General features: G+C 44.2%; 1 protein-coding gene across 1 annotated transcript in view; it reads right to left on the reverse strand.

The window, feature by feature from the left end:
* Positions 1–2,382: 2,382 nt before the first annotated feature.
* Positions 2,383–27,291, reverse strand: part of sema3bl (sema domain, immunoglobulin domain (Ig), short basic domain, secreted, (semaphorin) 3bl) — a 54,457-nt gene continuing 29,548 nt past the window's right edge. Inside the window, exons 4-16 of the mRNA XM_061766067.1 lie at positions 25,767–25,886; positions 19,791–19,881; positions 17,928–18,044; positions 16,513–16,655; positions 13,148–13,262; positions 12,984–13,053; positions 11,137–11,281; positions 9,039–9,270; positions 8,847–8,938; positions 8,699–8,740; positions 7,974–8,199; positions 7,686–7,816; positions 2,383–5,813 (exon numbers count right to left, since the gene is read on the reverse strand). Coding sequence (XP_061622051.1) covers positions 5,316–5,813; positions 7,686–7,816; positions 7,974–8,199; positions 8,699–8,740; positions 8,847–8,938; positions 9,039–9,270; positions 11,137–11,281; positions 12,984–13,053; positions 13,148–13,262; positions 16,513–16,655; positions 17,928–18,044; positions 19,791–19,881; positions 25,767–25,886 — 2,022 coding nt within the window. The 3' untranslated portion in view covers positions 2,383–5,315. The remainder of the gene's footprint in view (positions 5,814–7,685; positions 7,817–7,973; positions 8,200–8,698; positions 8,741–8,846; positions 8,939–9,038; positions 9,271–11,136; positions 11,282–12,983; positions 13,054–13,147; positions 13,263–16,512; positions 16,656–17,927; positions 18,045–19,790; positions 19,882–25,766; positions 25,887–27,291) is intronic.

Genomic DNA, 27,291 nt, shown 5'->3' on the forward strand with positions numbered 1-27,291 from the left:
TTCTTTGAAACCCTAACCCTCTTTTGAAACCCGAGTTGCAACCGTCAGAATGCGTGACCTCACTCTATTTTCCTCACTTTATCCTGACCTTCTGACATATCCTCGATTGAAATCCGAATTTGAAACCCTAACGTGAAGATTTTATCGTTTTCATTTTCCATACTTTCCCACAAACGTATGAAATCAAATTTCCTACTTTTCCGTACTTTCCTGACTTAACGTCGGAACCCCGAGTGCCTCATTTTAGTGAGCATCGGGAGCGCTACCGCTTGAAGGAATTTTCTTTGGCGGCACATATTCTAAATGCCACGACGATCAAAGAAACTCCGGAAAGGGCTTCACGTTCATCTGTGCTGGTTGCTCAGTCCAAGATGGCGAAAGCCAAAAGTGAGCATTTCGAGACGAGAAGAGGATTCCATTGGAAATGTTAACCTATTTTTTCCACTTAGGTCAGTGAGATTGCGAATGGAAGTTTTTGCATGTATTGAACTGTTTCAAGATGTGGAATGAAAATGGGCGTGGCTTCTGTGGAAGGCAAAGAAGAAGAAGAAGCGGTTTGTTGCTGCGTTGCGCGGAACGCCACGGAAGTCAGAAATTCCTGCTTGAAGCGTCTCGTCGGGTCTCAGGAATCCTGCGTTGTACTGTCGAGACTGGAATGGATGCCCCATTGGGATGTCGTGAAAGACTCGCAGAACTGCGTCCTCGTTTGTGTTTCCCCGAGGACGAGCGGCGCCCAACACATGACACGAATGAGTCGACTGTCCTCCGCTTCCCCTTCCCAGGAGGGTTTGTGTGCTTTCTTGAACTTTGTGTGAAAGTCGAAACTCTTTTATCGGGGTAGCAGTGACGTTGAGCGCAAGAGGAAAACAGTATTGACAAAGACGTAAGTACAGAATGAAGTGATTGACTTATCAAAGGTAGCGGCTGGGACAGCTTTTATTTTTCAGCTACAGTCGTACTTAACCGTTTATACGACACGACAATTCAGTACAGGGAGTCCTCGATTTACGAACGAGTTCCGTTCCTACGTTGGCGACGTAATGCGATTTTCCACGTAAGTCGGATTTCACCGTTAAAGTCGAAATTTACGGCGAAATACTTCTGTTACGGGTGTTGTCCCACGCGATTGTGACAGCGAGCTCGGTGTGCGTGGGCGTCGATGTGCGTCGATGTGCGGGTGAGACGGGACTGCGTGCCTTTATTGTTGCCGCCGCCCGGCAACAAGGGAAGGGAGTTAACCCCGAGGAGGACAACCTCGGCCCTGGAGAAGGCGTCTCCCGACCACGGTCAGGTGACCGTAGCGGCGAAGGTTAACGCTTCGTATAAAGAAACTAAAATACATTCACACCAAAAAAATAAGATGCTGTACTTACCATGACTGCTGAGAGCGTGACAAATGGAGGGCGAAAAAGGCAAAGATTCTCCCGACGCACAAGCACTAAGGAGAAACACGACGGTGCTGGGACAAAATGGCGGACGAGGCACGGGCGTCGTAAAGTCGAAACGTCGTAACTCGAGGACTTCCTCTATGCTCGAGTGTTATTTATCAGAGATTACGCGGTGATCAGAGCAATCGCTACGCTAGAATAGTCCGAAGTATTCTAGGCGCACCGCAGTCGAGTTGAATTGCTTCGTATGTCCTATGACCTTTCAGGGAAGGACAATATGCATGATTTAGATGTCTCTTTTTCACGTGTCTTAAGATCCCAGATCATTTACGAGACGCCCGTAACTCTCATCCATTTGACCTCGAGAAAAAATAGCCCCCGATAAATCAGAGCCTTCCACTGAAGTAAAAATGTCTTTTGGTCATCTGAAGATGAATCATCATTTGTCAAAGCGGAGCCTGTAAATCTGGGACCCGTCCCCTGCGGATTGGCCGGGCAATCCCGGATCTAACGCAGTCAGACGTCACACTTTGTACGACCGCAGCTTTGAGCGAACGCAGCCTTACGCGGGCAGTCTCGTCAGGGCAGTAATTCACCGCGAGGACCGCGGCCGTGGGACGTCGGCCTACCGCTTCATCGTTTCATGAATCGGTCACGAGTTGGACAAAAGGAATCTCAATTCCTCATCTTACCAAGACATTCGGGGTGATTTTAGGCTCCCGACTTGGTGGGAACGGTCTAGCAGAAAGTCATTTTCTGTTCCCGCATCTCTATGTCCAAGTGCAAAAGAAACTTCCTTAAGTCGGTGTGGATGAGGAGGCGGAGACAATCGTCGCGCTGTTCACTTGCTTCAGGTATTGCCAAAGTGTCCGACAATAAGCACCTGGAAATGCGAGCACAATCGGTAACTTCCATTTGGTGATCTTCCAAAACCACATTTCCCATCGCGACCACTTATATTTGGGTGACAATAACTTGTTCCGCAGTCCAAAAGTTGCCATCATAAAACCTTTATTTACAGTACAGGCAATGTTTTTAAGTTTAACAGTGACATTATGCACTAGCTGTCATACAAGTGTCAGCAGAGGTTTACCATTCTGATTGAAAAAAACATCTTGAAACTTTTAGGAGGGCTCATAAACTTTGCTCAACTCTCGTGTTTTTTTTTTAACATTAAATGTGACACAAATAGTAGCTAACCAGGTGGTCTATCTATCTATCTATCTATCATCTCTCTCTCTCTCTCTCTCTCTCTCTCTCTCATCATTTACTCTACCGAGGTGCTTTTTTTCTCTCGTTATCTTTATAACAAGGCGAAGCAGAAAAAAGTAAAATGCACAACCCAGGTCAGCAGAGGGCTCATTTGAAAACGTGTCACATATGACGACTCCCAATGTATTTCTTTTCTTAAACCAAATTATGGTTTAATTTACTCAAAATTGTGGGGCATTCAAATGTCAAGGTACCGCTGTATTTATTGCATTTGGTATGAAATGGAGCACATCTTTGTTTTCCCAGAGTCACAGTTTGTTTCTAAATGTGTGTCACTGGCGCCGTTAGTCTTGTCTTGCAAAACAAAAGAAAGCAAACATACTTTTCCTTTCCTCCAAAATGTTTACGGAAAGTCCATTGAACTAATCCCACAATGAATAACTGCACAGAAAAACAATGTTAAATCCTTTTCAATAGCATAGTAGTGTGTGGCATGCTTGGTGGACCTACATGCTTGAATAGCAAGTAGGTCCTCAAACAGGACAAGTTTACAAAACAGTACAGTCAAAGTTCACTCCATTGGCTTCGGTTATAGTTTCGTTGTTTTTTTTGGAATGAAACACTAAAATGTTCACTTTGCACAGGTTGCAAAACATCAAGTGAAAATTGACTAAAAGTGCAGGAAATTGTGTGCTTCATTTTTTGGTATGAAAAAAATGGTAGACCATCACAAGACTTTTTTGTTTTTTTTAACACTAATAGCACATCTGACATCGTTACACTGTTTGAAAATACGCAAATGTAAATACAACAATATGCAATTCATGTTCATTCTTTAAGCGAGTGTTTTATTCCATATCAAATCTCAGACACCAAACAATTAGGGACAGCAAATGTGTAGCGCTTGCCTTCTATTATGTACATAGTAGCATTAGCTTTAGCAATCATCATGGATATATATTTTTGTAATGAAAATGCCTTTTTTTGCGTGAAATGGAAGTGAAATTTGAATATGTAGCCTTGTTTTGTTTTCCTTTTTTTTTTTTTTGTTAACTTTATAGTCAAGTGCGTTTTGTTTTTTTCCACTTATGATCGTGCATTTCCTCCCATTGCCATTGTTCGAAACGGCCCTTCCCCAGACATGACTTTTTCCAGGCTTCTGATCGGCTAAACGGCCTTAACACCCTATCGGCGCCACCTGTTGCATTGGCATGCACTTGACAGCCTGCCCATTTCTGTTTATGGGCAGTCATTTGCTACTACAGATAGGGAACAAGTTCATCGTTTTATGTTTCTTATTGTGTTCTTATAAAAGCAACAAAACCTTTAAAAGTTCCATTGGAGAAAGAGACTGCAATTAAAGGAGGTTTATCTCAATACACATAGGACCACAAGTTGTAAATTGTGCTGTTGGTTTAGGTGCATGAAGTATCATTTAACATTTGGCACAGAATGATGACACACTTTCAGCGAAAGAGTTCTTGCAGTTGGGCTCGTTTCAAAACGTCACATTTGATCTTTCACCATCCTCCTGTCAAGCAGCTTTTTTGGGAGCAATATTTGCAGAGAAAACACCTTAATTGGAGGCCAATAGTCAACCTCACCGTCCCCTAGACAAGAAAAATAAAGTGTGCTTTGAGTGTGCTTGTACCAAGGAGAAGCCATCAGGTGAAGAATTGTCTGAATGAAAGAAATTTCTCAAAGAAAATGCTTGTATGATGATTTCATTATTTCCTCTTGAAGTTTTTCATTTCTACAATAAAAGCTTCCAGTTGTGAGGCATTAGAGGGCTTCCAGATTGGAACACGTTGCCATAAATACACATTGACGCAAACTATCTAAGCAGTAACTATGGCAATGAGGAGGCCGCACTCGACATTTCTGATGATGTCATGTCTGCTTGTCCACGAGAGAAACAAACGATTCTGTTAAACGAGAACATTCTGGGAACCATTGCAACACATTAGACCAAAACGGATTGTTATGGCAATCTCCGATGTTGATTCAAAATCATTTAGATGATTCCGCTGCCGAGTTTTTAAAAGTTGAATTCGTGAATATGAAAATACGTCGTGGAAAGTAAACCAATGAAGATTGTCATCCATCATTTTTTTTTCCGATTGATTTTGGACGGTTACGGTAAATGTCACACTTGCGTCTCATATTGAACGAAACTAAATAAACTAGACTGCATTGCGGAAACAAGGGAACAATGTTCGGCATTAGTTAAGGATTAGCGAAGAAGCACTGAGATCTCTGGCGCCTCCTACGGAACGAAAAGTGAAAACAAAGCAACGTGCTCATAATCTGTTGAACCATCAACGTGTCGTTTGTATGTAGCTTTCAGTATTAGCTAGTTGAGCTCATGACGTCGGCATTTTGGGGTCAAGCGGAGATGATGCTGAACTTTGAGAACTGGACTGCCAAGTGAAGAAACAAAGCTCGGGCACGGCCCATAAATACGTAGTTAAGCAGGTCCAACGCTAACCTAAATGTCGGCATCCGCTATGTGCGTCCCGAGCTTTCTTAAAGACATCCTCAATTGATCTCATCGTCACGTCCCGCGGGGGCCAGTTAATTCCACCCGGAATCCTTTTTGAGGGGTGATACCCAGAAGCAAGCATCTACTTTCTTACGGCCGCACCTCCTGACAAATCCAGTTCCAGCTAATTGTCTGTATTTTCTCTTTGAGTTCCCCTCCGTGAGTTTTCACCATCACTTCTGCCGGGTGCTAAGGTCCCGCGGTGTCCGTTTGCGCTCACCAGAACTCTTGCTGCGGGCCTTCCTGGCGCTCTCCTGGGCCTGCCGATATTTCTCCACCATGCTCTTGTGCTTCCTCCTCAGTTTCTCGTTGCACCACATCCTCTCGCAGTACTCCTCCACATTCGGCAGGTTGGACGGGCCGATCGTCTGCATGATATCCTTGAACCACATCCGCGACTGGCCGACGGGACTCAACCTGTTGTATGAGCTACAAGGCATCCAGTTCCTGTAGTTCGCTCTGTCTTTGAGTAGGTCAGGAAGGCCGGTGTTGTCCCGTGCCATCAACTCATCCAAGGTGTCACCCTGGAGGACTTCGAGGGTGAGTCTGGCGAGGGTCTGGCTGAAGCCATGCTCACTGGAGCGGCAGATATACACACCGGCGTCCTGGTTCAGGAGACGACGGAAGAGGAGGCCCTGCTCTGTAGACATGACCCGATCGTCCATCTTGACCTGAATGAGGCGGAGGGATACATTTTGCTAGCACAACACAGTCAAGGAAACCAAATGTAGAGTGACAATACATCCGTTTGTCCTTTTGTATTGCATAACCTCAGTCGAGATGTATTCTTCCACTGCACTGTGGCTTGCGTTTCTATGCCCTCATTGACCGGCGTTTTTCATTGGCTGCGCTACACCTCCAGTCACATAACGTTCTTGTGATGATAACAACGGATAGGAGAGTAAAGAACTCATCGTCTTATTCCCAATATTTAGCTCGTTATGCAGTCCGTCAAAACGTGCAGTCACATTTCAGCGCACGACAGATCGCACAAACGCTATGAGTTTGAGACCCGTCGACTTTCGGACAAAAAGAGCCCAGGTGGAATTTTCAAACCATCCGGGATTTTCTTGTGACTTGACTTGACTTGAATCTTATGTTAGGTTTATTCATGTAAACAGACCGTCGTCCCCTCAATGGCTGATATGCCACGCTTATAGCCACGCAGCCATTGGCTGCTCTATATGCCGGCCGGCCGGTAACGAAGTCTCCCGTTGTGTGTACGTGCCGCCAATATAACCGAAGCATCAAAGCAAAGCTGACTGCAGCGGTGCTACTGGATGCCACAGAAGCCTTTCAACAAATGGAAATGAAATGCTCAAAGCGATACTCTTTCTCGGCTAGAATCTCCCATTCAATCGATCGCTGTTTATATTTGCCCCCTTAATTCTCACGTTCTCCATACCTCGACACCAGGACACTTCTTGTGGCTCTGTTCATTCATACCTCAACCTTCTCTCTCGTAAGCCGCTATGCCCCGCTAGCTCGTATTCCGTACCTTTGCTCCGACGACCGTCCAGCGGCCCGCTGTTTATTTGCAGGGAAACCGAGAGGGGCGCTAATGCCTCATACGGCCGACTGAGGCACTCGCTTAAAGCGCGACGAATTTTGAGCTCAACATGTGCGTGATCGCCGCGGGCCCGCCCGTCTCATGTTCGGAGCGGGGCTTCATGTGCTGCCAGAGGTACAGTGAATTCAACTCTTCGTGGCATGTGGTCAATCATCTCAAGCAAGACATTGTTTATTAAAAGAGAATTCTATTTTCAAATACAATTTGGCCCATGTGTCAAAACACCGCTGAGTAAGTCAAGCGCGTGGCGACATTGCGCACCCGTCTCAAGTTTAAAGGCGACCGCCTGCCAGAAATGACATGGCACCCCAAATATTTGCAGCCCCTTGTACCTCCTCCTTCCTGCCATTATATGATATTAACTTGAGTGGCACTTAGTTGAGGGCTGACGTCTACTGGTTTGCACCTCCATGTTGAAGTGTCGAACTTAGCATCGTAATAGTTCACCATTCTCGGTGCCACTTTTTTAGAGAACAGAAAAGCTAAATACGGAGGAAAATGGCCTTGTAGGCCAATTTGTCCAGTCAGAAGCCTGAAGAAAGTCTCTCTAGGAAAAGACGCACAAATAATGGCAAAATCAGGAAAACGGGAATTAACGTGAATGGTTTATTGCAAGGATGATTGCAATGGCCGCGTACTGTGTGTTTCATCCACACCCCGCCCGTGGGTCAGACTGTGAGCATACACTCCTAAATGCCCACTACCACCATACGAGCGCTGAAATTCTTTTTTTGTTTTGTACTGGGAGCACAGTGGCCCCTAACTGAAAAATTGAAGGGCGCAAGCAGAAAATGTAGGGGTGCACACTGAAAATTGCAATGTAAATATTCCCATTTCCTCTCTCGCACTGATTATACGCAGCCACGCTTAAAATGGCCTGCAGACTGCCCGAAGCGTTCTCGCTCACCAGCGGGTTTGGGTACTTTGTACGCGTGCGGTACATTAGCACCTGAAAGCCTGCAATTCATCTCACCTCCTCCTTACGCTCATCGCGCTGCACCAGCCAGATGACAGAAGCTTGTGGGGAGCGAGGAACACATTCCAGAAAAGTGCTGTTGTTCTCAGCGCCGTAGACCACCCGGTCCTCCATTTCCTCCAGGTCCTCTGATTCAAGCAAAAACATTGGAAATGTTCTTAAAGAAGCAGAATGAGCATTGTGTGTGGGCCTATTGAGCTCGTTGAAACATTTCTTATTTTCCATAATAAGTCTCCATTAAGGAATGCTGATGAAGTATAAACGTGGAGTTGAAGTCCCATTTACCACTAAAATTCTGGTCCAGACATTGCAGCACCGGGTTTCCGTGCCTGATGTCCTGCCTTCGGTAACGGCGTTTGCTGTTGGGGACGTATCGCGCGCAGGACGAGCCGTCCCAGGCGCAGTAAGGGTCTCTGGCCAGGCAGCACTCGGCGCAAGCCTTCCCGTAGGTCTCGCAGCGATGAAGCTTCACCTGGGCCACGCCTGCCGGGGAGCCCACGTACAGGGCTTGCTGATGACCAGAGGAGGGGAAAGGACGACATCAGCGACGGCCCCCTACACACTTGAGAGCTCAGTGGGATTTTACAATACAATAAGAAGGTCGTTTGTTGAAAAGGGACACATTTCGGGGGCTCACTTTGCTAATTATACACGTCGTGTGAGTTGTCAGGCCCCTCACAAGAGCTTAAGTTGGTGAGAATCAAAGGATAAACTCAGGGCGTTGGCTGTTTGCTGCTTTTTGCGGTGCTTCTACCACAAGGACCATCCCCAACAAAAATTGTTGAGCGAAGGAGAACGTGAGAGGAATAGAATAATGAGCTACTTATTTATGGATTTGTAAGACCGTTAAAAGTGTTAAATGTTACTTAAACCTAAAAGTTAAAAGTTAATATCGGCTTTATACTGTGGACATTTGGACCATGGAATGGATTAGTTCTGAAATCCGACCTTGGACAATTCCAATGAAATTGAAGTTGAGAAGACTTGACGAAACCCAGATGGGAACTTACCCTTTTGACTGATATGTCCATTGATGTAATTGAGGTCGGCACCTGCAGTGACGACAAAAATGAGTGATAAGGCTTTCAGTGCGGTTGGATAAGAACCAATCCGGCTCTGTGGGAGGATAATAACAGATAGAATTGAAATCAAACGTACTTTAAAAACTTGCAGCTCCTCCAGTGTGACCTCTTCCATTTCTAGACTGTTTCCACCGTGGAGGGCAATGACCTTCAAAACCGTCCCAATGTCTGAAACAAAAGAAGCGAACACGTCATTCGAGTCTTCTTCGTCTTCATCCGATCAAACGAGATGATTTCTGACACGGCGGAAAGAAGGAACAAGTTTTACCCGTGCTGATAAACATGACGTCATACTGGCCGTCCTCTGCCTCAACCCGGTCCACCGTGATTTGTTTTAGCCTGTAAGGAACGTTGGCTTTGGCCAGCACCGGTCGGCGCAAGGCAGGGTGCACCGGCCGCCACATCAGCGGGTGGCTGCGGGCAAACTGGAGCACGTAGTCGGGGAAGTCTTTGGTGCTGCCGAACTCCCGGCCAGGCTGGTTGGTGATTTTACTGGGACACTGAAGAAAAACAAGAACTGTGACTGACTGACAACCGGTCTTCCCTTTTTTTTTCTCAATTCAGCTGGGACGGGCTGTAGTTCCCTGTGACCCAGTCGAGAAAATGAATGGATAGATTTCACCAAAATCATTCAGCAAAACTATTTTCTTTGTTCAATTCCATCGGCAGAACTCTAAGATGCTTTCTTCTCCTCTATTGGATTTTCTTTCCGCCTCGGCTCGGGAACGTCCATCATATCTCCTCGTTCGGCTGTCAAAGGCCAGCAGGAATGAAACACATTCCGTTTTGTTTTCATTCCATTCCTGAAAACTTTGATGAGCGCGCCCTGTTTCTCTTGGACGCCTTTGTCTATTTCAATGCGCGCTGAATCCGTCGCGGTGAACGGACAACTTTGATTCAACAGAACCTTAGCATTAAACTTCATTATTATCCAATTTTGTCAAACTTAATAGCTTTTGTCTGTCATGACTAATAATGCTAAAACATTTTTACATAAATATCAATCTTACTTGAACTTACTAAGATCTATAAACAGCACTCCATTTTTTTGGACTGCACAGACATTTTTTTTGTCTCTTTTGTCTTTTAGCCTTTCATCCACAAAGTCCACCAGGACAAAGAATTTTGAATCTTTGTGTGTAGACTGAAACACACATTTTTCTTCTAAGGCTTGTCTTTATCAAATGATGTCAAAATGCACATTTCTTTGACAGCTGATACGATTTCTCATTTCCCGATTACTTTTTGTGGAACTGGGTTTTAAAAAAAACCCCCAAAATGTTAAGCTTCATATTTAAGAGTTGTAGCTCCACTTCGCTATAAACTCCCTTTTCCTCAATTTGACCTTGTAGCTATTTTGCCTTAAATCTTATCTTCAATACACATTTTTTTTTTTTACCACGCATCATGTCAATGGCCACTGGTGAGCTGAACCAGCTGATTTTGGGTGATTTACACACTGGACTCTTCGTCAGTAAATGAGCGGGTATTTAAAAAAAAAGAAATATTGACAATTTGGAGTCTTCACTGAAATCTAACGATTTGACGATGGGCCGCTTTTCTGCTGCGTGTAGGCACGTACAGTTGTGTCGATATACTGCTTTTCTCGATTCTGTGAATGGAAGATATCTCCCGAATCGTCAGTTTCGTTACAGGATTTTAGTGTAAAACAGAGCTTCTGTGATGCTCTTCTCCATTTCCCCCCCCCGTGTCCTCTTCGACTCCGTGGTCCTTAAACACTTTGTTAGTCTACATTGAGGCATCTGCAACTAGGTCATAGCCTGCATAATTCATAGTCCTTAAACCACAACAAATTCCAACAATTCCGAGGCGTGACTTGCACTTGCAAGTGATTGTGAGTAGGTATGCTTCTGTGCTTCCATTGAAGTTGCAGCAATGTGGTTGACAGGCTCCAAAGTGTACACAGTAACCACAGCTGCATAACGTAAGTTGACTTTCCCGATATCAAACCTTTCTACACCTCGTTTGCAATGTTGCATAACCGCACTTCTGCACTTCTCCGCAGTGGCCCTGAGTGAGTGGCCATCATACAAAAGATATGCTTACACAAGAACTAAACTTATACTGTACATCAATTTCGAAACGTGTTGGGAGTCGTGACGCTTGTAAATGTCCGGAAGACAAATGATTATTATACCGATTATTTCGAAGCTAATTATACACTCAGACTGCCGGAAGTAATGAATGATTGTGTCTTGTATTAATGTTGTGTTTTGTAAGTGGGACAGCCAGGTGCTTAAGTGGGTCATTTACTGGATTACAAAACAGTTTATCAGCTACAAAGAAGCAAATTTGCCATGTTTTGCTATCACGTTCATACAAAAAAATGTTGGTGAGCTACTTACCACTCCCGGTCTGGGGTAAGGGACGCGGCCTTCGTAGGCTCCCCACTGGTAATCCGGACCCTCTTTATGAGCAAATGGTCCGTTAAAGGCCTCTCTGATATCAGCCATGCGATAAACGCACACAGCAAACCCCTGGAAGACATTACTGGCGGGGAGAGGCGGAGAAACGGCGTCACAGAAAAATACTTTCCCTTAGAGTAGAAAGCAGAAACTTGAAAATGTGAGGGACACTAACGAATGTTTCCAAAAACATATTTTGGAATAAATAGGACATGCAATGTGATGGAATGTACAACCCCAATTCCAATGAAGTTGGGACGTTGTGTTAAACATAAAGAAAAACACAATACAACGATTTGCAAATCATGTTCGACCTATATTGAATTGAATACACTACAAAGACAATACATTGAATGCTCAAACTGATAAACTTTATTGTTTTTAGCAAATAATCATTAACTTAGAATTTTATGGCTGCAACACGTTGCAAAAAAGCTGGGACAGGGTCGTGTTTGCCACTGCGTTACATCACCTTTTCTTTGAACAACATTCAATAAACCTTTGGAAACTGAGGACACTAACTGTTGAAGCTTTGGAGGTGGAATTCTTTCCCATTCTTGCTCGACAGTCCGGGGTCTCCGTTGTCGTTTTTTTCGCTTCATAATGCGCCACACATTTTCAATGGGAGACAGGTCTGGACTGCAGGCAGGCCAGTCTAGTACCCGCATTCTTTTACTACAAAGGAAGCCACGCTGTTGTAACGTGCAGAATGTGGTTTGGCATTGTCTTGCTGAAATAAGCAGGGCGTCCGTGAAAAAGACGTCGCTTGGATGGCAGCATATGTTTCTCCAAAACCTGTATCTACCTTTTAGCATGAATGGTGCCTTCACAGATGCGTAAGTTACCCATGCCATTGGCACCAACACAGCCCCATACCATCCCAGATGCTGGCTTTTGAACGTTGCGTCCATAACAGTCCGGATGGTTCTTTTCCTCTTTGGCCCGGAGGACACGACGTCCACAATTTCCAAAAACCATTTGAAATGTGGACTCGTCGGACCACACAACACTTTTCCACATTGCATCAGTCCATCTTTGATTGTTTATGGGTGTTGTTGATAAATGGCTTTTGCTTTGCATTGTGGAGTTTCAAGTTGCACTTACGGCTGTAGTGCCGAACTGTATTGACTGACATTGGTTTTCTAAAGTGTTCCTGAGCCCACGTGGTGATATCCTTTACACATTGATGTCGGTTTTTGATGCAGCGCCGCCTGAGGGATCGAAGGTCACGGGCATTCAATGTCGGTTTTCGGCCTTCCCGCTTCCATGCAGTGATTTCTCCAGATTCTCTGAACCTTTTGATGATATTATGGACCGTAGATGATGAAATCCCTCAATTATTTGCAATTGTACGTTGAGGAACATTGTCCTTAAACTGTTGGACTATTTTCTCACGCACTTGTTCACAAAGAGGTGACCCTCGCCCCATCTTTGCTGGTGAATGAGTGAGCAATTCAGGGAAGCAATCGTGGCAGCCACCTGTTCCCAATGAGCCTGTTCACCTGTGGGATGTTCCAAACACGTGTTTGATGAGCATTCCTCCACTTTCTCCGTCTTTTTTGCCACCTGTCCCAGCTTTTTGGGAACGTGTTGCAGCCATCAAATTTAAGTTCATGATTATTTGCTAAAAACAATCAAGTTGATCAGTTTGAACATGACATATCTTGTCTTTGTAGTGTATTCAATGAAATATAGGTTGAACGTGATTTGCAAATCATTGTATCGTTTTTATTTATGTTTAACACATTGGAATTGGGCTTGTAAAAGTGTAACATTGTGACCTTCACCTTATTGTGCTAAAGATTGCATAAATGTCTGGGTTCCTCTCATCTTTGGTCCTTAGCAAGAAAACATCCTCTGTTTGGGTCAAAAGGAAGATGCAAGTTAGGAATGGAATGAAAGTCGGTAAATAGGTAGGTCGGTCGGTCGGTAGGTAACGCGTGCGTCTCACCCAGTTGGTTGAAGTGTGTATCGATGCCATGAGGTCCTGGGACAGAACAAACCAGTCTGGCTTTGATAAAGGTGCTCCACTTATTCACCAGCACTCTCTGGCCTCCTACGTCATTCTGCCATGAAAAAAAAAAAGCACAAATCTATGAAATAACAAAGCACAATTGAATCCAAGTGAAGCCCGAACAATTTCACAGGGGTGAGAAAAGACCTCATGAATGCCAACCAGACTTAACGAGTCGAGTTCAGAGAGGGAGTTATTACTATCATTACGACACTGGGCACGGTTTTTCCAGTTGTTCTTTATCAAGGCATGTAAAGACAAGCGGTGATCATCACTGTGCAAATGGTCATTGCGTTAGGTCTAAGATAAAAGTGGTTGAGGTTGCACAATCCCAAATACACCTCTAAAGGCACACAAAACTCGGGTGTTTGAACAGTTGCGTGAGACCACAGCTCAGCAAAGAAAAAAACCGGTCGGCCGGCGTTCCGAAGTGGATTGTATTCAACCTTTGACGTTTCACGTTGACCAACAACTTGGGAGCAAATGACCTCACCGGAAGGAAGATAGAGTCAATTTGGATTCTGATCGTGCCAGCTGGACTCAAAGGGTTAAATAGTTCTTCTTTCTCTAAGGTTTGGCTAACACTATATATTTGTGTGCGTTGCACATAGCCTGAAAGTATTAGGATTGCGGACGTGAAATGTGACAGCTGTGTCTATTTTGGAAGGAGAACGGCTTCATTTTGTAGTAAATATTTGAAAGGTTTTTATATCCCTTTTGGGAAATGTCAGCATTTGAAAGCTCACAAGAGTTTGGGGTTCTGGCCTAATTGCCAAAAGCTTTCTCGAGGGTTCTCTTGATCACCATGTGCCTGTTTCGATGTCCGTCTCCGTGCACGAGCGTGAAACTACGCTGTATATCACAACGGAGGTTTTGGCCAACATTCGGAATTTGAGGCCCATTAGGGATTGACCAGGAAACTAGGGGAAAAAAAAAAGAGATCCTAGCTTTGAGTTTTCAATTCAAGAATCACTTGCTTTGCAGATGTTTTGTGCCTGAGGGCGAGATGTGTTCAGACTGTACACCTGACCATTGGGTCTTCTTTACGTCACCCGGAATCCACAAGCCAGATGGTTTGTTTTCCAAAATGAATGTGGGAAAGAGTTGACACAGACTGTTCCATCAGTAATTTCTCGGTCAATTTTGTACAAACCAAAACAAATACAGTGGAATGTTCCAGTAATTCTTGAAGGTTGTGTCGCACAAATGGCAGTCAATGCTTCTTTTGCAGGACCAAAAGTGATTATACGGTAGATTCAAATGTAATTATTTAGGTACTCATTATCCTCAAAACGACAACATGCTTGATTTAATATATCACGTATCTCCTCTCTCACACTTTGACGCTACACATTGATCAGTTTTACCTTCATGACGTTAGGTTTGCAAGTTTATTTTGTTTTCATTTTTTTCCAGATTCTGTGTCCTCACACCGACTGTACTACAGCCAGCCCCTGCATAGTCGCGCTTCACTATTCACAAATTCACCTGTTCACCTTCTTTTGGATGGAACTGGAACATACTCCGGTAGCAATTTGCTGAAAAACTCACCGATTCACATTTTTGTACTCTTCCTAAGATGCCCTAAGATGCCACAACATGCTGCCAAAGCCCTGTCTAAATAGGAAAGTAGTACAGCAATTGGTGTAAAGGAAGTATGTGGAAGTGACACAGCTCGATTAAGAAAAAACAACTTTGTATGTTCGGGAGGAGCTGAGTTTAGTCTGGGTTGTTAGTTTGTTAAGGAAAGTCTCTGCCGCATGTGCATGTACATGCTAACTTCTGGTGCAATAAGCTGTAAGCTATTTATTTTTTTGAGGGTGATGTTGTAAATTGAGTTGGAAACTAAATGGAAATGTTGTGTAGTTTGTGCTATATTTACAGTTTAAGCTAGTAATATAGGAAATGAATAAACATTTTTATTATTTTTTGTTGCTATATTCATAAATAGCAAAAGATTACTTTAAACCTGGGGTCTCAATTTACATGAGGACCGCTGGCGCTAGTGTCTGGGTGAGGCTGGGCCGCATCAAGAATCCCCCCAAAAGAAATAAAGTACAACTGATCAAATCTTGTTAATTATAATAACAAAATAAATGAATTACAAGTCGGAACATGAACTGTTCTTCTTTGACTTCCTCCTACTCCTTGCTGTCAGAGACTTGGCAGCGCTTCCTCTCACAAGCGTAAAGCGCCTGTTGATGGATAATGCAGTGCAGAGCAATGGCCTCTTCCAGTTTTCTTCCAACAGGTGCCACACGTCCATTTTTCTTCCCCGTAATCGACGGCGCTCCGTCAGTTGTTATTCCAGCAAAACGCTTCCATAGTAAGCCGGCATCCGCGTTGGCATCACACAGCTGACGGAATACCTCCTGAACGGTGGTCTGGCCACGCTTTGGGATCGTTGTGAGTATCTCCTCCGGCGCTTCAAAATTGTCATCAACGCCACGGACATACATTGCGAGCTCTCATCAAGTGCGGCTGAGAAGGAATGAAAATGTTGAGCTTTTTCGTGCAGTTGATCATAAAAATGACCTGACATGTCAGAAATGCGCTCTGCCACCGTGTTGGCAGAAATGCTGATGTTGCCAAACTGACGGGGTTTTTTTTCCGGGCAGACTATACTTGCAGCCTGTAACGTGCGCTGTTTGATGAACTCGCCGTCTCGAAGTGGCTTTCCTGCCTTAGCGATCATCTCACTCGGCACGTAGCTAGCTGCCTTTGACAACCATATCACTTTCTTTGCCTACTTTCTTAAAACAATCTTACGCCTCAGTAGACGTGTTTTAGGTTTGGTGACCTGCTCCTGTCGCTCATTTCTCATGTATTTGACATGTTTAGTTGAGTAATGACGTTTGATGTTATATCCCTTGTGCACCGCGAGTTTATATTGCGCATATTAGACACGTCAGGATGCGTCTGTGCTCAACAAAAAAATATTCCGTCTCCCGCTTCTCCTGAAATTTTCTGTGCTCGTCGTCAACCTTTCTCTTCACGGCAGGTTTTGAAGACGACATGACCGGGGCTAGGTGACAGGCGGGTCCATTTTTCCTTTCGGTGATAATCCTGAATTATGTGACATTTCTAATTTGCGTTGTCGTCACGTGTTTAAGATACGGTAGCCCACAAGTGTTAAAAAACATAAAACACCCAGATGCACCGAGCAAAATATCATTCCGCGGGCCGCAATTGCCCCCCGGGCCGCGAGTTTGAGACCCCTGCTTGAAACCATCCAGATATTAAATAATCTGCACGATTCACGGATTCATTGTAAAACTGCACTTTGTCATAAAAGAACTTACCGCACAAACGCGTCCAACACGCGTGTGAATGGCCTCCTCCCTGTCTCCCGCCTCCGTGGCCTTCTCGGTGAAGAAGAAATAGACTTTGTCGTCGTCCTTGTCGTCGTTGTCCGGAATGAGGTGTGCCGCCACGAACTTCGGGTCTTGAGAAGAAGGTTAATAACTGGAGTTTAGATATTAAAGTGAAGGCCATGGAAGAGGGTCAGTACGTTTCACTGACTCGTTTTTTTTTTGTATTACAGTGTCACTAATTCACTAATTTGTTTTTTCGTGTGTGTAATTTGTACTGTATGTATGAAAAAAGGACAAAGAAACATGATAACATCCACCGAGGAGGTTATATTTCACGGGTAGTCAACAGGAGTGTAAAGGTGCTATTATATTGTTGAAATATAACCGATCCATCCACAAATAAATTTTTACTCTTGCAGGGATGCAAACAATTGTTTAATAAGCGGTGCGGTGGCATTAAACAATGGGGGACACAGCTAATACCTGTATATTATCCATGCATCCATCCAGCCATCCATTTTCTGTCGCGCTTCTCCTCACGCGGGTCGCGGGCGTGCCGGAGCCTATCCCAGCTGTCGTCGGGCAGGAGGCGGGGTACACCCTGAACCGGTTGCCAGCCAATGGCAGGGCACATACAAACAAACAACCATTCGCGCTCACAGTCACACCTACGGGCAATTTTGAGTCTCCAATGAATGCATGTTTTTGGGATGTGGGAGGAAAACCCACCCAAGCGGGCACGGGGAGAACATGCAAACTCCACACAGGCGGGGCCGGGGATTGAACCTCGGTCCTCAGAACTGTGAGGCTGACGCTCTAACCGGTCGTCCACCGTGCCGCCCCTGTATATTATATATTATAATAATTTTTCCAATTGTTCGTGCACAACGTTGAAAGTATTTCCATAGTAGACTCTTGTAAATGTATTATGTAAATTACTTGACACACATTGAATCATCTAAATCCAATATCATTTTGTTCATTTATTATTTTAAATTGGTGTAGCTGCAATTTGAGCAAAATGAAAAATCAAAATACATCTCTTTAGCTCGAAAATGTCATCAGATCAGATGATATCATGGAGCCTGGATTTAATGGAGTTCATATTTAACGGGCAGAAAATAGTGTCCGGTTAGAACTCGAAAAGTCCGTTAGTTGCTGTTGTTTACTTTCGCAATCAACAGACACAGACCGCGACTGGAATTTGCGGGTTGTGCCGCCGTTGTCACAGATATGAAGGCTACAGCCGGCCTTGTTAGTCCCTTACATCCAAGTTCCACTGTCATTTGTAATTCGAAATATTCACTCATGTATTTGAGAGGTGATGAATGTTTAAGCCTTGTTGAAAGTCTGCGACTGAGTTGTCCTTCACTGCAATGAATGAAAGACTGAAGAAACATTACCATGAAGGATTTTGTGATCGGTCTCTGTCCGCATGGTGGAGCGACCTCCCATACTTCTGAAGATCACAGAGTCTCTTGCCAAAAAATCCGCTGTCAGTCCTGTAAACAACTCACCGCCTACAAAACAGAGCGGAGGAGGGGAGCGCAGAAACCGAAGAAGCAAAGTCAGTCAAGCGCAATGAAGAAAGCATCGGTGACGCGTTAGCACCGTGGTCCAGGCTTATGACGTCGGGCTGTGGAAGGAAAGAGGAAACGCGACCGACCCGATATGAAGGCTGACTGGGAGAACACTCCAAAGGCCCATGACCCTTTTAACACACTTTTTAGAACGCATCCGCCACTGGGACCGAGAGAGCTAGACTCACTTTACGCAAGTCAGGGGAAAGAAGAAATCAAATACAGCAGATATCCTAAGCAGTCATGTCTGGAGAGTTGGCAGCCTTCACCAACACGGCGTGAGAAACTGCTCTTGTTGGTGTGTGTCGCTACAACATGAGAAAATGGAATCAAACACAATGGGCTTAGAGAATTCTTCGAATATTTGTTACACTGACACAACAACTGTGAAATAACGGGAGACACGATGGTATTGTAAATAGCACCACTATACAACTGTAGACGAACAGAAAATGCACACACAAAACAAACATTTTGCTTAAATATGTGTAAGTATAACTGCAAAATACGGTTAATTCAATATATTTCATGGGGTCTCGCAGGCATGAAAATTCACTTCACTTCACTTCACTAATGTGAAAAACAAGCAGAGAGAGTTACTGATTTGATATAGTTTTATGTGTGTATTTAGGATTTTCTATTCATTTATTTATTTCTTTTTGTGTTAATATAGTGACTTCTGACTTATGTGTGAAATTGGAGCATGAGCACAAAACGATGCTACAAAGTCACTCCACTCACTGTGGATACTGTGAGATAATGTTGCGTTTCAATCTTCTAATCTGCTTCCGTTAGTCCAATGTTTAGAAATTCAAGTTCCAATGATTACGGAGACTAAGGCGTTAACATTTATGCATGTAAACGTTGAGTTCTCCTTCAAATTGTAACACCGGATCCAAGTTGTTCAGGATAGCTGAGCTCACTGAGAAGGACATTGGGAATTTGTCAGCTCAGCGTAAACACGGCGTCCTAGATTGGAAGTTGGCCCAGCAGAGACCAACAGGTTGATGGTTGGATTGCTAAAAGACATCTAGGTCAAAGGCTAGTCATTGGAGAATCGGACTGGGGCTCAGCCACTTGAAAAACCAGTGAGCGATTACCCTCCAGAGGAATCCGCAACGTGGGCCTCATTTATAAAACGAGCAAAAAAGGAATATCAGGCCAAAAAAAGATGAATCCCACTTACAGTATATACAATAACCAAGAAACACACAACTGCCGACAGCGGTGCATTAATAAATCACCGTCAACCTGCAAACGCGCACGTGTATCGCGCCTCTTGCCCGCATGCAGCTTGGAGAGAAAACAGACTCGCAATATTCACAAGTGTAAGCGGATCTTGAACTGCAAGAGCCCTGTGGTCATGTCGAATGTACTTGAGTGCTGAGTAAGCGTTCCCCTGCCGCCAGCCCTGCAAAAACTTCTTCATCTTCACCTAACAATGGACCTCATTCACCACCAACAGTTCTTCCGAACATTTTCTGAATTCTTACACATTTGCCTCTGGTGGAGACTGTGGCATATGTCAAACGCTCAAGGTTGGGCAAAATCCGGTGGAACCTCGAACGTCAAACTTGCGCAATGGAGAGCTGGGCCGGAATGTTCCGAAAAAAAACCCCACAGTCGAAGTCATCGCCGTGCAAGATATATTGCTTCAGGTCAGTGAGCAAAAGAAGATGGACATACCACTGAAGGTGCTCGCAAAAGGAAGGCTGGGGTCATGCGGGACCCTCCCTCGTCCATTCTCCACATTCTTCGGGTCCATAGCGAAGACGTGCTGGAAAACGATACAAACACAATATTGAACCGCTCGCTTCAGATTTGTCCGAATGTCCTCATATCGCGGCATACCGTATGCACATGTGATATAATATGAAGAAGTAATAAGGGAAGTAAAACATAGGGGGGGGGGGAATGTATTCTTTTGCCACTTAAACAGCTTTCACCCTTTTTGGAAGAGTTTCTACATGACGTTTGAGTCAAACGTCCAACCCATACCAACTGATTTCAATTCATAAAATGAAACATTTGGCTACGTTTGAATGATCATTTTCTTAAATGAACAGTCATGAACTTCTCTTTCCTCTTGTTTGACAATTATGAAGGTTAAAATGTTCTTGAAAAGCATTGCCTGTACAGCTAATATAGGTTCTACTGTATAATAGTGACAGTTTGATGCTGGAACACTGTTGGAGCATACGGAAAGTTGTATGATTTCCTATCAAAGCTTTGCTTCTAAACACAAAGAGACTGGATGTGGATTTTGTTCAACTTTCAAGGTTCGACGGTTCTGTTTTACTTAGCAAAAGCCAAAGGCTAGCTTATTGCTCCCCATGGAAACAAAGCTGTTGATCAGACTTAATCTCTTTGTGTTACAATGTGCACACAAAGAGAGGATCGGCTCTTATTTGTTTTGACTCTTTTGGGTCTTTCTGCCCCTCCTCTGAACTCCGTCTGTCTGTCTGTCTGTCTGTCTGCCTGAGAACGAAGATGCCGTCTGAGAAACAAGGAAGTGTGGGATCAGTGTAGTTGCCAGAGTTCAGACGAGTTTCCCACCCGTTTCCCAGTGAAGATCCGCCCTGAGCTTAACTTTTTACTGAGGAGCGGACAGGGTCATAGAAGACAAAAATAACCGCAGCAACCAAAAACAACACTTGATAACGTATGTAAAAACAGATTGCATCACGTCCATTAATATTCTGTCAATGTGCTTTTACAGTGAACTGACTCAGTAAATATGCCAAGTTCAAGTTCCTTCTGTACACATTATAATTGAACTGTGACTGAACAAACTGTGTATTGATCAAATATGCTTCATTTTGTGTTGATAACAGTCTGAATGTAGTTTGAGTTTTCCTAAGAAGTGATCCATCTGTGAAATGAGGTACAAAGCCTAACGCATCCAACTGCTCACGATGTTGAGCCTTAAAAAGCAAAGGACAGTTAGAACGAGAAAAGCATCGTTGTACATGACACAGCGTGTCACGTCGGACGTTATCTGGATTTTCTCATGTATTCGAGAAGGAGGTGTAGGCCTACAGTAAAACCTCCAAAGGTCGGACACAATCCATTCCGGGATGAGTCGACCGTCCGGTTTGATTGTATTTGGAAACATTTTACTCCAATTGGAAATACCGTAAACATAAATCCATTCACGTGTCAGACTGCCATCATCATAAAACCTCAGTCTTAACTTTCATGACGACTGATATCGGCGTGATGAATAGATAGAGTCTCAGGGCTCGGTTTTTGTGAATGGAGTAAATCCGGCCCGGCGGGCGGTTCAACTGTGCGCCAGAGGTGCGCCAATCAAAGCGGCTCCTCTCATTCCCTTTAATTGTGGCGTAACTGACAGTCTCTGTGCGGGATAGGAGGATGCGTAATCGTAGCGATCCGTGCATTGAGTGGAGCATTGTCAGTGCTCTGGCCGGCCATGGCGTGGAAACAGACAATGTGAGCAGGTACCCTTGTTAAATACAGAATGAGCCGATCAAATTCACCAAAATCGCGTAAGACCAGCGGTCTAGCCTGCTAGGTTGGCATTCTGCGTGGTCTGAGGAGGCGTAAGTTCCGATCGTCTGCCAGGCGCATCTCCAAAGACACACCCTCGCTGTGGCAGAACGCCGAGCTTGGCACTGACTGGTCTGCCAAATTGGCAAACACACGACGCGAGCCTTCAAAACCAAGATCCGCCGCTATTTGGGCCCCACCGCAGATAGGCTGTCTATCAATTTATTTTTCAACCCTGGTGAGGACAAGCGGTATGGAAAATACCTGACTTCAACCGATTACAGTCGGGAACATAGCAAACGCACACCGGAGCGAGCGGGTGGGAGAAATACAGGGGAGGAGTTTCGGGGTTTGGGCGCCTTGCTAAAGGGCATCACAACTGTGGCTGTGAACCGGGACGCTCCCAGTGGCTACCGGCATTGCTAACTACTCGCTTGCCCAAGTTGTTAAATTCCAGTTTCATCAAACATTTTCAACTGCAGTGTATCTCATACAATATAGTGTCTTTGTTCTTCAACCATCTAGTTGGAATTAAGCCACACACATCCTGGCATTGTGTGATTTGATACAAAATATGAATGACATTTGTCGTTTGTGCTGCCTGGGCGTGATCCGGTGCAGTCATGTTTTCCGGGAATTAAAAAAAGAACTACATAAAAAAGGATGTTTGACACAAGCTCACATTATCGATTGGACTGTGAGTGTCTCGCCTTCCTTTCATTGAACAGACAATGGACTATTGTTAATGGGAGGGTGAGTCTTGCACTCTGGAGTGATCACAGGGAACATGATGACATGGAGGTCTGCCCTATAAAAAGAACGGCAATATTACCCATGCAAGCACATTCAGTTTCAATATGGAGATGAACCCTCCCTGAGTGCGTAATCAGAATTTTCATCCAGTACCGAATGATGTTGATGAGCTCAAAGTATTAAATGTCTGTGTAATTTCACAGATTCTCCAATCCCTGGCCGCCCTCCTGCAGTCAAACACTGTCAGACTCATGCTGCATTCACTCAGCGGGCGCCACCATTGTTGTGCGATGACAGATTTCCACATCTTGGCCAAGTGGAAGTACAATGATTTGCCTCTTGGAGCAGCATTCCAAAGCACTTCTCCAAGTCGGTGGTCCTTACGTCATCGTTTTCCCGAATGTGTCATACAGCTGCATTTCAACCAGGTCATTTAAGCATCGGACAGTTTGGAAGGCCAAATCGTGATTGACAGTGCGGAATGTGTAGGAGGCCCGGTGGCAGCTGTGCCCAGCTACGTCACTAATGTGACACCAGTGTGGCAGCTCAGTGGAATGCAGCGATGAATGCAACAACAACAACAAAAGAAGGTCAGAAAGCAAACAAAGGGCGCCAGTGGAGAACATAGTGAACATTTGGGCTTCTCATCCTATCCCCTCTTCCATTATCTGTCAACCAATCGGTCAACTGTCTTTTTAACTCCACCCTCAATTAACTGACTTGTTTTGGGGGACGTGAGAGGAAACTGGAATACGTGTATGCGTGCGTGTGTGTGCGCGGGTGTGTGCGTGTGCCTGTGTGTCATATCACTGTCATGCAGCGGATTGAGTTTGGGCAAACCCTGCCAAGACAAACACACTCCAGTGCTGAGGAGAGTGCTACAGTATTTTCTTCTGTGCCAATCACAGAATATCAGGGAGGGACCGCCGGTATCCTTTAAACAAGCGACTGCTGATATATATACACACACACACACACACACACACACACATTATGGCAACGGTCTGATGCCTTAAAGTGGAACTGTGTGAATTCCAAACTTAGAAATCTACAACCTGATCCAAATAGATGGCGGTAAAAATCAAACATTTGGATTGTATGCATCATGACATTGACTTTGTGTTTTGTTCTGACTGCCAAGTCAAACAATGGCACACTGTCTGCCGTCTTAAATTTCTCTCTAGTAAAGTGCTGGAAGCTTTTTTTTTTTCAAATTTTATCTTTGAGTGCTTGGATAAACATTGCTGTCTTCTGGAATGAAAGACAGAGTACAGGCATTTTTTTTTCTTCAAAGGGAATTTTGAAAAAAAAATATATTAAAAGGAGAAGGTAAGGTAAAGAGTTCTGATAATCTGAAGAAAATCAAGACAAAGTCTACGCGTATGGTATAGTGTTGTGTGTGTGTGTGTGTGTGTTCTACTTGATCATTTTTCTCGGCTTGTTTATTTTCACATGAATGACATTGCTCGGGACATTGTGTTGCTCACTGTCATCAATCTTTACGACTTCAAATAAAGGTTTATTGCTCTAATTATTATCTTTGAAAAACAATAAACATACGTAGAAAGAAGTACAATGGAGCCGTGGTTAAGCTCGACGGCAATACTTCACCCGAATGGAGTTGACAAGCTAACGTCATAACAACGTTTCAGCGTCGAAGGAGTGCAAAGTCGGTCCGCAACCGGTCCAGAAAGTCCGAGCCTAACAGAGATGAAACGCCTCGGGGGCTAAAGTTCATCCCACCCAGAGTCCCGTCGGATCGCTACTAGCCTCGGTTCCCTCCAGAGGTCAGGTAAACATTCGGGTGTGTATTCTGCGCCAGTTAACGACTGGTTAAATAAACGGGCCCGCTCCCCATGGACTCGTGTGTTCAGACTGACTACCCGATGCTGGGTTGAACTGATGTTGGGTTAAATCCACATGTCCGCAGATGTAGTTTAACAATACTTGGTGGCAAACAAATTGTGTCCGCAACACGTAACGGCATTTTAATGCCCTCACGAAAACGCATTTGAAAAAGTCTGAAAAAGCAACAATGAATTGGTTGTTAACTTGAAATGACAGCACAGTTGCCACAGTGATTGATTTCAAATACTTCTGGCATGTCCTTAATGAATGTAGAAGGCTTACCTGCAGCTGACATTCAAGGGCGTACACGGCAGCATCAGTGGATGAATACAAAAAACACAATACTCAACGCACACGTTTTTGGGGAAAACAATTCTACACACTGTGTATGTAATTCATAAAGAGTAGTACCTCGATTTACAAGATTCAAATTCATTCCGTGACCAACTTATAACTCAATTTCTGGGATATCAAATCCATGTTCCACATTCAAATGAACTGAAATGCAATTCATCTGTTCAAGCCCCCCAAAAAGCGGCGCCATTATTTTTTTTCAATTTCAAACCAAAACAAAACTATATTGTGTGAAGACATATTGGAACATACTAAAAGAGTGTGCAAAGAAATGAACAGTATGTTGGGACCAGGCAAAACCCACAACAATGATACAACACTTTTGTGTTATATGTGTGCCTTTAAGGGGCGTGGCCTAGTGAGCGACAGCAGGAGCTGAAGTCAGATTGGCCCAACTTGGCCGCTCAGTCTGCCTGCGAGCGCCAGGGCGTGATTCTGGGCAACACGAGCAGCAGGTTTGGCTGTATTGTAAGCGGAGGAGGACTTTTAATGTTTGGCGGCGGCGGCATAGCGCTCGGATGCAGTGACGATGACATATCGAGAGCGAGGCCGAACATACGGCGCCGAGGAGAACACACACATTGGGGGTAGCAACTAAATCCACATTCTCCACTCTGAACACACACCACTAAAAGTTGGACACTTTCCCAGCGCAATGTTACACTTCCTCTTTGTGGACTTTCCACACTCCCCGTGCCCACTTTGACTGCATCCCGCTGGGTCACGTCGGGCTGTCATGTGGAGGTTCACAGCTACAGTATGTCTTAATGGCTCTCATTCATCCCTTCTTGTCTTTTGTTTAAGTTCGAGAGGAAGGCTCTGCCCAAATTCCCGTCCAACGGAATGCTCAGCCAAAAGATGAACATGAGAACATTCGAAAGGAAAAAACTCGTGCTCTTCTGTGGCTCTTCTCAAAACGTTTGCATGGTTACTTTTAGGATCGTTACAAATCATTTCAAAATCTGGACAAAGATCAACCGCCATTCCTGGAACATGTTGGGATCGACCTTTGATTTTGCACTATAATCGCCACCAAAAAAGGCCCAATTTAGTATTAAAACAGTACACAACTATGACATTAATATTAGTGTACTAACTTCAAGAATAAAGCTCATTTGGGAATCACAATGAATCTGCACTCAAATTGACTTGAACCACCCATTCTAGCAATAATATGTGAGACGGTAGGTTGTTTACCTCTCCTCTGTGGCCCACATCGATGAAAGTGCACATAGGATGGAACGCTCCAGTGCCACAGGCCAGGAGGTGAGTGCGGTTGTATGGCTGCAGGAGGCGCACAAAGTTGGCACATTCCGTCTGCAAAATACAGAAATACTTCTGACACACATTACACACATACAGTATTGTATTGCATTGCATTCAACCACATGCAACAGGACAGTGGAAGAAATCATAACACGGAGTGAAATCGTAGCGATACTCCAAATGTACATACGCTGATTTTGCAGCATTGCCAAGGGAACTATGGGGGCCGTTTGTCAAGGGGCTCACACTAAAAATATTCAGATTTAGATTTAGTTATGTTCAACATGTTTAACATTGAAATGCATATTTAACATTTACGTTTGAATTTTCCGTACCACTTATCTTCACTCGAGCCTATCCCAACTACTTTTGGGGCGAGAGGCGGGGTACACCCCAAACTGGTCGCCTGTTCAAATTCATATTAGTGCATATTAAGTGCACATTGTCACTGTCCAGTTACAACCATGGATATCGGAATTCTTTGTATTGGGAGATATTGCTCTATACTGGTGGATCAGCGTGAGAAGTCTACTTGCATAGAGAAAAGAGAGAAAATAAAAATAATCAAACGCTGCGATATTAAAACACAGACGACAACTGTTGGCATTTATAGAATATTACCTTTCACTATAGTAGAGGGATCAAAACAGCAACATTTGTTTTCTTACTGCTACTTTCATTGTAAATATGCATCCATATCTATGGCAAATATTGCCAGCTAAATTTTGTCAAGTCTTTACCGCTGTGAATCAATCACTCGCAATCATGATTTAGTCGCCAATCGAATAGAAGGGTTGCATCCAGAGAGATGGCTGAGCTCGTGTTCTCGCCTTCAACAAGATACTTTAGAGACAAAGCTCCATAGGCCGACAATAGGAACTGAGCTCTGTGTGGCCTCCAGCAGAATGAAATGTTGACAATAAAGAAATATGGCTGAGCTCTATCCACTCTGGGATTTGCGGTGTTATATACAAAGGTGTGTTTTATTGAGGACATAAAGAAAGTGAAACGGATTTTTTTCCACTGTGCCAGTAGCTTTCACATGATTGCTTCCAGAATTTGCAAATAGACATTTAATCGTTAGCTGAGTCGCTAGGCTCAAGAAGGTTTGAAAATCTGAGGCTATTGATGTATTCATTCGACCATGCTGACAGAAGCGTTCCCAAACCATGGGAACAAAGTACTACAAGTACTTTTCCAGCACAACTTTATCTGACTTGACGACAGAGCCAGAGCTGCTTCCAAAATGATGTCGTAATGGAAGTCAGTGGGACTGGGGACCAATGTGTCCCACATTTTAGAACGCAACAGTATTTCTGGAAAAATCTGGTCTTTCCATTTGAGAAACATGATCTGGGTGCCACAAGTTACACATCAGTTCTATCATGGCTTTATTTATTGGTACCACATGACATCAGCAACTGGCGAAAATTGAAAAACGCTGTGGAAATTTGCA

The sequence above is a fragment of the Phyllopteryx taeniolatus genome, chromosome 1 (genome assembly GCF_024500385.1).
Source record: "Phyllopteryx taeniolatus isolate TA_2022b chromosome 1, UOR_Ptae_1.2, whole genome shotgun sequence".
Classification (NCBI taxonomy): Eukaryota; Metazoa; Chordata; class Actinopteri; order Syngnathiformes; family Syngnathidae; genus Phyllopteryx; species Phyllopteryx taeniolatus.